At 40.9% G+C, this 13,457-nt stretch overlaps 1 protein-coding gene across 2 annotated transcripts in view; it reads right to left on the bottom strand.

Moving 5' to 3' along the window:
- The window catches only part of RHOBTB3 (Rho related BTB domain containing 3), a 56,003-nt gene that overhangs the window by 15,546 nt on the left and 27,000 nt on the right, over positions 1 to 13,457 (bottom strand). For both annotated transcript variants that reach the window (XM_067731263.1, XM_067731264.1), the window contains exons 7-9: positions 8,627 to 8,739; positions 5,455 to 5,575; positions 20 to 193 (exon numbers count right to left, since the gene is read on the bottom strand). In XM_067731263.1, coding sequence (XP_067587364.1) covers positions 20 to 193; positions 5,455 to 5,575; positions 8,627 to 8,739 — 408 coding nt within the window. The remainder of the gene's footprint in view (positions 1 to 19; positions 194 to 5,454; positions 5,576 to 8,626; positions 8,740 to 13,457) is intronic.

Below are 13,457 nucleotides of genomic sequence, written 5' to 3'. Positions count from 1 at the left end.
AACATTTATAATGGCTCACCTGGGCAACAGGAGTCTGTGTATAGGTATTCCAAGAATGACAAGAAAGTCTCTTTGGAAACACCATAAACTGGAATCAGAACACTCTTTGCTTCCATGTAATTCCCATTAAACATGGCCGCCATCACTTCACACCGGGCCACCAGGACGGCCCTGTGGGCTGGCACCGTCGTACCTGTAAGGTTCGACAGGGAAACAAAGCTAAGGGAGATAAACTTGCAGAGTTATTGTCCTAGCAATTTTCCTTCTAATTAGAATGGTATTGCATTAGGCACAGCTAAGCTGATATTCAGAAACCAGATGTGGGTGTGATAACCTGTATTAAACTTTGGAGACTTCGTAGTTTTAAAATAAATTGAAAAATTAAGAGTTCAACCAACAATTTGCAGAGAGAGTTGAAACCAACAATTTGCAAGTCAGGCAATTATTTGTTACTTAGTTTTTATTTCCTAAAGATAGAAACACTGAAATGCAATATTTTGCTTCATGTCTTTTTATCATGGAACATCTATTCTTTGCAATTGGCTTGAGACACCACCACCCTCCCCTGCCCATGTGTCTCACAAGAAAACACAACCATTACTCACAGTACAGTCCTGGCTGGGCTTCCCTGTATCAGAAACAGTAAACCATCCTTAGCCTAAGTAGTCCATAGATCACAGCAGGAATGGCAAGGGAATCTCTTCTGGGGCCAAGGGGAGCATTGCAGACTTTATGGGTGATGTGGATGGGGATGACCTAGTCCCCTGCTTCCTCCCTGTCATATTACCTCCACAGGGAAACTCTTTCCTAAATGAACAATGCCTGCCTGCTTGTGGGAGCGCCAGAGCGGCTTTCAATTTTTTTATTTTTATTTTTTGCGGTACGCGGGCCTCTCACTGTTGTGGCCTCTCCCATTGCAGAGCACAGGCTCCGGACGCGCAGGCTCAGCGGCCATGGCTCACGGGCCCAGCCGCTCCGCGGCATGTGGGATCTTCCCAGACGGGGGCACGAACCCGCGTCCCCTGCATCGGCAGGCAGACTCTTAACCACTGCGCCACCAGTGAAGCCCGGCTTTCAATTTTAAAGGCCCCTCAGCGCACACCCCTCACTGAAGCTCATTACACTAAAGTGACTCTCCAGTGAAAGCTTGCTAAGCTCTCCAGCTACTGCGCCACCGCACCAAGGCAATGCCAGATGAGACGCATGTGGCCCAGGGCTCACAGGTGGAGAAGCAGTTCTTACCACTCCCACCACCTTAGGAAACCACGAACCCATAGTAAGCCCTCAGTTCAGTCTAGATCAGATCAACAGACCATCACCAAGCACCCACCATGTGCCAATCACCATGTTTGGTACAAAGATGAGAAACATGGAGCTACCCTGCTTTGGAGCAGCCAAGCTTTTAGTTTGGTGGAAGACACCAAAGCCAGTGTAAGTGACAAAACTGTGGCTTTCCAGAAAGTAACACCATAAGCCAGACCACTCTGCTCTGCCCAAGGGTCTTCACCCGGCAGCCCCTAAATCTCATACTTCTCAGGGACATATATTCTTCTCCAAAATATTTATAATTACTGTTCTTCATCCTCTTGAAATCCACGCAAAACATCTTCTGGCTCAGAAAAAGAAGAAAAATGTTCTACGTAAACCCAGTGACCTTCTCCAAAGCCAATAATCCCTCAGGATCCATACGCAATGCCTGACAGTGCCAGTTCTGAGCTCGCTCCTTGGCACTGTCACCCACACAGGCACACCTCCCCCAGGAGGGCACAGGAAGAAGCCACAGGAGCTCTCTTCCCAGGTCCTCACACCTATGAGCAGGCAGCCTCCCCTCTCAGCCCCTTCCCCTTCCTCTCTGCCTCTTTGCCTTTAGGTCACCTGCCCTCAAGGTTACAGTGTCCATCTCTGGGGGATAACCAGTTTCCATAACTAAAGCATGCTGGATATATTTGTACACAGTAATTAAAAAGGAATTCAGGGCTTCCCTGGTGGCGCAGTGGTTGAGAGTCCGCCTGCCAAGGCAGGGGACACGGGTTCGTGCCCCGGTCCAGGAGGATCCCACATGCCGCGGAGCGGCTGGGCCCGTGAGCCATGGCCGCTGAGCCTGCGCGTCCGGAGCCTGTGCTCTGCAATGGGAGAGGCCACAACAGTGAGAGGCCCGCGTACCGCAAAAAAAAAAAAAAAAAAAAGGAATTCAAACAGGCAATGTTATTTGACTTGCAACTTTAGTCTTAAAATCTTAAATAGGGAACCATGAAAAAAAGAAAAAGAAAATTAGAAGTATGGCTTAAACAAACTAGATAACCTATCACTTGGATTATGCAGAGGGATTTAAGATTGGCAAGAAAATACGTAGTAGATAGTAGCAGATGGGAACGAAGCTTGATGGGTAACCTTAAAATTTTAACAGAAATTTTCCGTTGATAATGTAGTTACAACAGAGTTACAAAACCAGCAACAAAACACTCAGTACCTTAAAGCATTTTCAAAGCCCATTTCAAGCTTCGAATTTAGTTTGAAAAAACATTATAACTCCAAGAAAACATCCATTTCTGCTTCTCACCTTTTCAAACTACTGTTTTGGTGTTACAAATTGTTCTATGTGAAACTGTAATACAATACCTCAGTATAGTCACATTTTTAAACATTGTATATAAACTGTATAAATGTATAAGCACTGTATAAAACATGCTGAATGAAAATAATGCAATGATTATTTATGCAACAGCAACAGGATAGAGCTGAAGAATTACTGGGGGGAAAAGGACATCAATTTTCAAGCTAAGAGATAAACATGTCCTTTCAAAATGTCAAGGCCTAAAGTAACTTTCCTTTGGAGTATTTAATTGTTGTTATTGTTTTTTAAGAATTTTTTTTTAAGGAAAAGAGTTTTAAGAGTGAAACAAAATTTAAAAGCCCAAGTTTCTAGTAACTTTGCACAGATTATCAAAGATCTTTGTTTTTATCATATACTAAAATAAAACACTTCATTTGTCATACCTTCTTCACACTACTTGCCAAGTTTCAAAAATGAAACTTTTAGAATCATTTTTTGTTTTATTCTGAAAACAGGAAACCTGCCTAGCTCAAGAGAGATTTAGAATATGTACTAAGTAAACAAGACAGAATATAACTCTGTACAAGTATTTTTCACAAGGCACAGATTCAAATGTCAAAAGGAAACACATCTTTCTACATCAGATCCAAAAGTTTACCATGACTAGTTTTAGAGCTGCTTTTTTAAAAAGTATTTAATGGAAAAAGATACAAACTCAAACAATAAATTGTGGGTGGTACTTTTATATATATACATACATGTACACATATATTTGTGTACATATACATATATATATATTTGTATATGTATATATTTGATGACTATTTATTTCAGAGATAGTAAATAGGTTTTATATCCCATGTCAACTCCAGCCAGTTGTCAGTGATGCCTGGAACATTTCTTAAAAAGGATTTGCTGCAGCCCTCGGTTCAGAACACAAAAAAAGCAGTGATCCACCAGTGTTGGATGCCACTGTAGGGGAAGAGTCGTGGAGTCTGCCCATCAGGCCTCTAAACACACCTTTATATGCACCATCTCATCTCCATGACCACTCACCACTCTCCCAGGTAGAAACTAGTATCCCCATTTTATAGGTGAGGAAACAGAGGATCAGCAATGTAAAGTAACACAACAAAACCTATTATATATAGTATTATATATAAATAATTATATATTATATATATATTATATATATATAAACCTATTATATATAGGAAATATGCATCCAAGCAAGACCCTGACCTGGTCTGTTACTATCATCTCATCAAGCTTAACACTAAAAAGGACCTTTTAGACTCTACATGGTTCACTTTCTCCACTACAACTGAGAAGACTCAAGGCCAGACATATTAAGGACTTGCCCAAGGACACACACTGGTTGGAATGCAAAGCCAAGGCTAGAGCTAGGGCTCCAGACCCTCCTCCAGAGCAGACAACACTGCTGCTTCTACACACTGGAAGCTGCCCTCCCCACACTCCTCAGAGCGCAGTTTGCCTCTCCTCCAGCTTCTGGCAGAGAAGCTGTTGCTGGACCCTGCTTCCACCCATTCCTGCTTCACTCTGCTCCTGATTCCCTTGGAGGCCTTGGTTTTTGAGCTGAGGAGGCTACAAAGGGCACTAGAGCAGCTGCCGTTCAGCATCAGCACAGGCATTACAAGGACCCTTGCAGATCCAGCGTCTGCAAAGGTGGGGTGTGAGCAGGTGCCTGCAAAGGGTCGGTAGGTGGAATCATGGAAGAAAAGCAAAAGACTATGAGAAAGGATTCTCCACATCACTGCTGTTTCTTTTCTCTTAATACAACATATATTTTCATGCATTAAATATTCCCCATGAAAATCTTTTCAGTAGGTTACATTAACAATGTTTGGTGTCAGTGCTTCCTATGCAAATTATAAGCAAATTTAGTCCCTTGTTAGCTTTCTTTTTTCCAAATCATTTTTTATATAATTTCAAGGTCACTCACTGTCCCATTCTCAGTGGCCCACGCTAACATTGCAGCTACTAACAGTAGCTTAGCCAAAGGCACCTTGGAAAGTTTCCAATTCACTGTTTGTCTTGGCAAGTGACCAGAGTTACAAGTAAAACGATCTTTCTGGGGAAAATTTTTAAAAAGTAAATTACTGTTAGCTGCCATACATTTCTACCATAAAATTAAATTATATCTTCCTTTTGGTAATAGCCCACCTGAAGTGCTACCTAAGTCATCTGAAACAACTCCTTCTAGCCTTCTTGCATAACTGAAGGTATTTCACAATTCATTTTTAATACTATGCTTTCAATCTACTAAAGTGACCAAAGTATCCAAGCGAATAATCAATAATGGGCATTAACACAGTTCATGTTTATTAAAATTAGGTAGCATTACTTTCCTACAGAGATAAAAAGCAGCTCTCCGTTGCTCTGGTGATAATTCTGAGTGCCATAAGGAGAAAATGTAGCAATATCTAAGGATGCCTGATGTAAGCCAGGCATGACCCTCAACCAGAGTAGTTCCTTTTGCTCAATTAAGAGAGCTGAAAAAATAAACTACAGGTAATATAATGTTAAGGGGGCTGGTTTCAGATGATTCAAAAACTAGGACCTTAAAGAAACACACAAACAACAATATACAAGGGGGTGATATTACAGATCACCCCATCCCTTGCTGGTGTCTAAAAGTTAATGAAACATTGGGTAAGGAAATAAAAAGAAAGAAAAAATATATCCATTTCTTTTCTTATTTTAATAAAATATCTCATTTCCCTAGAAAATTTTTGGAGAAATTCAAGCCATGTTAATCTACATCCTACAATAGAGGACAGTCATTCCTTCACCCAAAATATTCGAAGCTGAAATAGAAAGTTAGGTAAGAAAACAAGAAATAAAAATGAATAATGAACTTTGTAAAAATTGAACTATACCTTGTATTTCGAAGACAACATCAGCAAGCATTGGTTTATTAAGGAAAAACTTGAGGGAAGTGTTATAAAACCATAGAGGTTTTCTGGCTTGATAGGTTTTGCAGTTCCTCAGGCAATTAAACTATAAGGAAAAGTAAAAATACAAGGGGAAATGTTATACAATATGCTTTGGTAATTTGCCTAGAGAATTTGGAAAACTGTGCTAAATGTCTAAAGAAGTAATGATTATCTACTCTATGGCATCTCTGATCACAGCTTTCACGGAAACTTACCCTCAAGAACTACATCTGCTATCTGTCAATGAGCAACACTGCCCTATGCGGCACTCACGGCGGTGAAGGAATTGGCTAAGTGAAAACTTGACTCTACAGCTGAGAAGCTGTGGGGTCCTGAACCCCCACGGGCTTTTGTTAGCTGGGAAACAGACAACAGTAGTGCAATCTCATATGAACACCCAGTAAAATATGTTTGCATATACAACCTGCTTGTTTATTCACTAATTAAGAAAATATATACACAAAACTTAATTTGTAATTAAGAAAACATATGTTTCACCTATCACACCATGTCCCACTGCTCACTAGATCCAACATTAAAACACCTGAGAGTGATGGATTAATTCGTCTCCGTCTTAATCTGCAAACTTATAATCCTAAATATCTTTCCTGCCCACAGTCGTCATTGCTGGAATCTTGATTATCAAAGGTTGCCTGCATCCATAACCTGGAGCTCTAAAGAACCTGTCCCATGACCACACCTATCTGTCCTCTCACAACTGCTAACTGGCAGGCTCCCCGAACACCATGTCTGACCTTGGGGTTTCCAGCCTTCCTCTGCTCCCCACTCAGGATTTGGTGCTTTGTTTATCCTTTCTGTGATCCTTCAGACAATCCTTTCTGCCAACCCCAGAAACTGAGGGCCAGCTGCTCTTCCCTCACCCATCACCCATGTCCCTGGCTGACGCTCAGAACCTCAGCCTGGGTCAGACTCTGACCCTCTGCTTGGCTAGGTAGGGAATTCAGAAAGCTTTATCCCTAAGAAATAACCAAGCATACAACTTTAGCAATAAGAATAAACGGCACCTACTCCCCACTCTGGGTTAATCTACTATGGTGGGAAGTTAAAATGTCTGGAGAGAAGGAAAAAATGTTATCCTTCCTCCCAAAGAAGAACATACACTCCAGAATGACATCCATGAGCTAAACAGACGACCAAAACAGGATCATACAAATCCTGCTCTTATAGTCTCAGGTCCTACACACAATATACTTTAATACACATTGAAGGAACTCGTGGAGAGGGTTTGGGTGACTGCCACACATAAAGGAGAGGAACAGTGAAAAAGCGTCACCAGAACCTGAGGGCTAGCAGGGGCTTTAGAAATCAGCCAGTTTATCCCTCATTTTATAAAAAGCCCTGAGAAGACTTACTCAAAGCCACAGGTTATTTGTGGCAGACTCACAGGTTAAATGTTTACTTCCTGATTCCCAATACTCAGTGAAGGAGAGAGTCCCTTACCCCAAGAAAGCCCAGGAAGAAACCACAGAAGAACTCTTCTGTCCTCCTCTGCAAAGGAGGGAATTTAGTTCAATTTCATGGAATAATATAGTCCCCAGCTTTCCCTTCCCCCAGAAGAATTTGTTTTATTCTTGGTACCCAAAGGAATGACTGTGTTCAGAATCCAACCCAAGGAAAGGCTCAGGTTTAGAACAAAAGGCAACACCTCCATCCTAATCATTTATATAAAGCTTATGAATTTGTACATCATGAGTATGTGTAGATTTATTTCAGGTATGGATATATACAGATTCTGAATCTGTATAACAGATTTCCTTGTCACCTATGCCTTGAATTTTTTTTTTTTTTTTTTTTGGCTGCATCACGTGGCTTGTTGGATCTCAGTTCCCCGACCAGGGATTGAACCCAGGCCATGACAGTGAAAGCCCAAACCCTAACCACTGGGCCACCAGGGAACTCTCACCTACGTCTTGAATTTGAAAAAAAATGGGAGGGCAGAAGTCTGCAGAGAATACAGATGTACATTTTCACTGGTCCATGAACAAGTTAATCTAGGGAACTTATGAAAAGCAGAATGCAAGTTTATGTGCATGTTTCTACAAAAGAATTATTTAGTTGAATTAAATTGTAAGAGAGCTACCACCCAGCCATACACCTGTACAACTGGACAGCTTCTGTGTACCTACTTCAATGTGTTAGTAAAACAAGAAAAGAAAGGTCTTGCCCTTTAATTCCATGTTACTTTGTTTAAAAAAAAAAAAGAGAGATCATTTTCTCAATTAAAAAATAGTTGGGAGTCTTTATAAAAGTTGATGCAGTTTTAAAATATTACCTTAAATTGTTAATAAACTTAGGTTGTAGAATTGACAGTCATCTGTATAAAAATTAAAGAAATAATCTTTTTTTTACAGTTAATATAAACCTATATTCTGCTAAGCATTGTACACAACTTACCTTTTTTATCTACTGTAGCCAATTTGTTTATCACAGAATCTGAAATAAGAATACACTGGCTAAACTGTATAATGCAGTCATCTTAAAATTTAACAAACCTCCTTTTAAGGCCCTTATAGACTCTGCACAATCTCAGTTACTAGAGCTTTCATGTGTACAAGTTTATGACCATATACGAAGTCTACATTTTTATCTTTGAACCTAATGTATAATTTTAAATCTATACTAGGTGAGAAACAAATCCTTAACTGTCTACCTAGTCAAACAGATTTCTCAGAACTCTTGAAAAAGACACACACAGAAACTGGCTTGCCCCTGAAAGCTGTTTGGAGTGAAATCATGAGCGGTGAGAAGGCATCCCCCCACAGCAAGCTTAACTGTAACTGGACAAATTCAACAGCCCTTCATTCTTGACATAGATTGCATATTCCCAGAGCCCCAGGGGAATGTCTCAGAGAATGGAATTCACAAACCAACATTTTAAAGACATGACTCACACATATTTGAATTCTTACATGAATTAAAATCACAGATAGCAAGAAATCATGTTTATATTTAAAATATTTAAATGGAAAAAAATACACTTAAAGGAAAACTATATATTATTGACACTCCTCACGACTCAGTATATTCATCCCTAGTATATCAGTTATAATTCAGAGAAAGTCAAAGTAATCTAACTTACAATAAACTAATTTACCTTTCCTGGTGTTTTTAAAATACATTTAACTTTCTCAATTACATTTGAAACATCCCCAGAATCTTTCAACTTCTTCCTGATATCTTCTTCCAATTCTTCCCACTGGAAGGCGCCTGTGAACAAATTAATATACATTGGATTTTCTGTTAGAGCAGGAATAAAAATAAATCTTTTATTAGGTATCAATGTTCCTTTTTTTTTAGTATTTTCTTTTAATTTTTATTTATAAAATATATACCCATGTAATTACACTAAAACATTTAAACAGCTCTCACATTAAAAAAAAAAAGTTTGGGGCTTCCCTGGTGGCGCAGTGGTTGAGAGTCCGCCTGCCGATGCAGGGGACACGGGTTCGTGCCCCGGTCTGGGAAGATCCCACATGCCGCGGAGCGGCTGGGCCCGTGAGCCATGGCCGCTGAGCCTGAGCGTCCGGAGCCTGTGCTCCGCAACGGGAGAGGCCACAGCAGTGAGAGGCCCACGTACCGCAAAAAAAAAAAAAAAAGTTTGCCTTCACCTAAATTATTTCTCAAAACCTGGAGTCCTTCTTCCTGAACAGCTACTATCTCTTTATAGTAGGTGATCAGCTAGTGATAACAGCAGTGGCTAGTATATGAGTTCCCGTCACAAGTGGTCCAAACCCAAATTATTTACTTGCCCTGAGTAAGAGGTAGTTGTGGTCCTTTCTAAGGTTGAGTTAAATCATACTCATCATGGAGAGTAGTGACTGCCATCAGGCAAAGGAGCAGAATGTATTCAGAAGGTCTCATGCATTGTCAGGGTCAGAGTAGGATGTTCCATAGCCAAGTCTACAGAACCAACCTGAAGAAGGGAGCTCGATAATTTTCTGATGAGCTACACAACCATGACATTAGAAAAAATCACCCCACCTGGTCCCTTCCTCCCTTGTTTTCACCCCAACCCACTTTCAAGCCATCTCTTTCTAGGCTCACTTCAATTCTGTCAGCCCCTTTTCCTCCGTGTCTGACAAAACACAGGGTCAACAAAAGCTCCCCTTTTCCCCAAACACTCCTCTCACTTGGCCTACAGCAGCCTCCTACCCAGCCTCCCTGCTCCTGGGTGGCCTTTTCCCCATCAAATGTATCTTGTTATCAATGCTGATAAATTTCCAAAAGTGTATTTTGAGATTACCCCTATCCATCCCATGGCTTATAGAAAGTCCTAACTCCTAAAAATATAACTCAAAAAGGTGTAGACACAACTGGGAGACCCAGTTTCTAGTTTTATCTCTGCCAGTAATGACTGGTGTTAATTTAGGCAAGTCGCTTCACCTCTCTGGGTAACTCGAGATCCTTTCCTATCTACTCTCAATCTAGCTCTTCTGATGTTTCCCTTCATGTACCCAGAACTTTGCCAGATGCCTTCATGAATACTGGGGAGTGGAGAGGGCACAGAATAAACATTTATTGAACCAATGAGATCAGGCAATTGCAGTTAGGCTGTACCAAGGAGATCCAAAGCTCATCGGAAGAGTCAAATTGACAGTCCAGTTGCTCTCAGGCCTCATTACAGTTGAGCCCTGCAGTACTTAGCATGTTTGCCTAACTTCTCCTTACCTGCCCTTGACAAGAATGCTGACAGAAGCGAAGTGTAGTAGTTTTCCTCTTCCTCGACTAATAATTTTCAACTTAAAGTCACATACTCTTTTCACAATCTGATAAATTTTTGGCTCACCACTCCCGAAAATTTCCAATGCACATACAGACATTGCAGTCTGTATAAAAATGTTAGGAGTATAGGTGATTCACTTTGTTACAAAGCAGAAACTAACACACCATTGTAAAGCAATTATACTCCAAAAAAGATGTTAAAAAATAATAAAAAAGGTAATTAAAAATATTTTTTTAAAATGTTAGTAGAAGAACCCCTTAGAAGCCAAGGGACCCCAAATCAAGAAAATTCACTCTATGTCAGTGATTCTCACCTCTAGCTGTGCATTACATTTACCTGGAGATCTTTTATAAAATACCATTGGAGGAGGTTTTATCCCCAGACCAGTTAGGTTAGAATTTCTCAGGCTGAGGCCCAGACATCAATTTTAAAAGCCTCCCAGGTGATTCTAATGTGTATTGAGAGCTGACACCTATTGCTCTTCCTTTAGACATTTCATCCACTATCAAAACCCAGGGTCAGGGCTTCCCCGGTAGCGCAGTGGTTGAGAGTCCGCCTGCCGACGCAGGGGACGCGGGTTCGTGCCCCGGTCCGGGAAAATCCTACATGCCGCGGAGCGGCTGGGCCCATGAGCCATGGCCACTGAGCCTGCGCGTCCGGAGCCTGTGCTCCGCAACGGGAGAGGCCACAGCAGTGAGAGGCCCACGTACCGCAAAAAAAAAAAAAAAACAGGGTCAGTGGCATGCAACAGTGTATGTATGTAGTTTTGACTGTCTACACTCATGCATGTTAAAGGACAGCACAGATATTGTTTCTTAAAAGTAAAATTATATTAACTAAAGAACATCTACACAATATATCTCCATTCAGAAGAGTATCTGAAAGAAAGTAAGCATCAAATCTAAATATATGGGATTAGTAGCAGGTAAATCTCTACAGTCCACCAATCTGTTTGAGAACAGACACAGAAAGATCCAATAACTGAAAAGGAAAGTAAGACTAGTTCATAAGGGCACTCTAATGATTGGGCTGTTTTCATAATTAGAAATGCTAATCAAACCATCTTTGACACTTAGGTCCTAATAAAGCAATAGTCAGACTAAGATTTTCTTTTCTTTTTTTTGTGTGTGTGTGGTAATAACATTTAACATGAGATCTATCCTCCTAACATCATTTTAAGTACACAATACATTATGTTAACAATAGGCATAATGTTGTATGTACAGCAGAGCTCTAGAACTTGTCTTGCATAACTGACTGTGATTTTCTTTAGTTAACTTCTCAGAGCACCTATTTACTTAGACCCTTAGAGAGCATGGTCTACCCGTGTGCATTCAGCTGTGTTTTCATGCAGTGCAGAAAAATTTCAGGAGCTGGAGAATACTATGCTCATTTCCACAGATTCATTTACTCTGGCAGCATTTCATTAAGTGATGTGAAATTCTAAGGGCCATCTGTGGCAGGAAGAGCTCAAAGCTAAATTCTTGAGGCTCTTACAAAGGCTTCAATTCCTCACCATCTGAGATCGCGTGATTCAGGAATTTGCCAGCATAAAGACTGGGTAGTATATTATAAGAATGTTACAATTGTACACCATTTAAGGATTACTCCTCAAGACCAGGAAACCACTGGCCTCACTTTTCAGATTATTCTTCCCTCAGTGTTAGTCATTAAGTACTCAGACATTATGCAGTGTTAGCAGTTTCCAAGAGGAAATTAACATATGCAAAACATACACACTTTCACTGTATCTGTTTGCTCAGAAATTTGAATAGGAAAATAAACAGCAGCCTTTATTATATGGGTAAAGTGTTAACCAGAGGATTAAACAGGCCCTTCCTAAATACAGGACCCAAACGTCCATGGTGACACAGTACCTCCAAAATTTCAAATTCCTAAAGGTTAAAAAAAAAGAAACATGTTATTTAAAAAGAATTAAGACAGGCTTTGTAATTTGGTTCATTTTTTTAAATATAAAGCAGGAGATAGGTTTAATAGGGTTTTCCAGCCCATGTTTTTGCTCAGGGCAAATATTCCCAAGCACGCCCTGTCATGGAGTTCTGCCTGTGTATCCCAGCCCAACTGACGTGAGTACAACTGGCTCCTGTCCTCCGCGGTTCCCTACATAACCCGCGGGCAGGCCTGGGCTGCTGTGAGGAAACCAGTGTGTAATTGGGTCTTAAGACTTGTGCTCTGTTCAAAAGTTTTTAAATGTTCAACAACAATAAGACAAACAAACAAACAAAACACACAAACCTGGCCTCTTTATTGAAGTCTCTAAGAAAAAAAAAATTAGGTTTAATATTTTAGTTTGCTTTGATTAAAAAAAAATTTTTTTTTTTTTTTAAAGTAACCTATTCAGGGCTTCCCTGGTGGCGCAGTGGTTGAGAGTCCGCCTGCCGATGCAGGGGACACAGGTTCGTGCCCTGGTCTGGGAGGATCCCACATGCCGCGGAGCGACTGCGCCCGTGAGCCATGGCTGCTGAGCCTGCGCGTCCAGAGCCTGTGCTCCGCAACGGGAGAGGCCACAACAGTGAGAGGCCCGCGTACCGCAAAAAAATAAAAAAATAAAAAATAAATAAATAAAGTAACCTATTCAGAAAGACTAAAAGGGTAAAGTAAAACATCAATAAACGCTTAGACATTTGAGAATGGGAATCTGGTTGATTTTTCTTCTCTTAACAAATTTTCTGCATTTTTCAAAATCGTCTTTACTGTGCAAATATAGCTTTAATGTCTTTTAAACACAGCAAACAATATCATTTTTGCTTGAGTCTAAGGTTATACTTTGTAAATAATTAAAGAATAATTAACAGGTACCTGCTGAAGCATTTATTTTCCCGTTTCCTCAACCCACATCCGGGTCTCCCTGTAGCCCCAGGTCAATGGCCTGTGGCCCTGGTCATACCTGACACCACCTCTTGACTGGGTCACGTACAAGCAGAGTTCAAAGCAGAAACGTTAATAGCTCAGTATCAGACTACAAAGCCTGAGCTCTGAACTGGTCAAGGGCTTGTAGCTCAGCAACTCCTCCCTGCCATCATGCCCCTCTGCCCTCTAATCACTATTCCCAGGCTCACTTAGTTTCCACCCAACTGCTAAGCATTCACTTTCCCCAACTTCAGGCAGGGGCTACAAGAAGGCCCAGGGAGCCCCAGTTCCAGAGAGCTCCGCATCAGTCAGCCTTGCAGCTGACTCCATT

This window comes from Pseudorca crassidens, chromosome 3 (assembly GCF_039906515.1).
Source record: "Pseudorca crassidens isolate mPseCra1 chromosome 3, mPseCra1.hap1, whole genome shotgun sequence".
NCBI classification, from domain to species: domain Eukaryota; kingdom Metazoa; phylum Chordata; class Mammalia; order Artiodactyla; family Delphinidae; genus Pseudorca; species Pseudorca crassidens.
The sequence above is the reverse complement of the archived record's forward strand: the minus strand, read 5'-3'. Positions and strand labels throughout refer to the sequence as shown.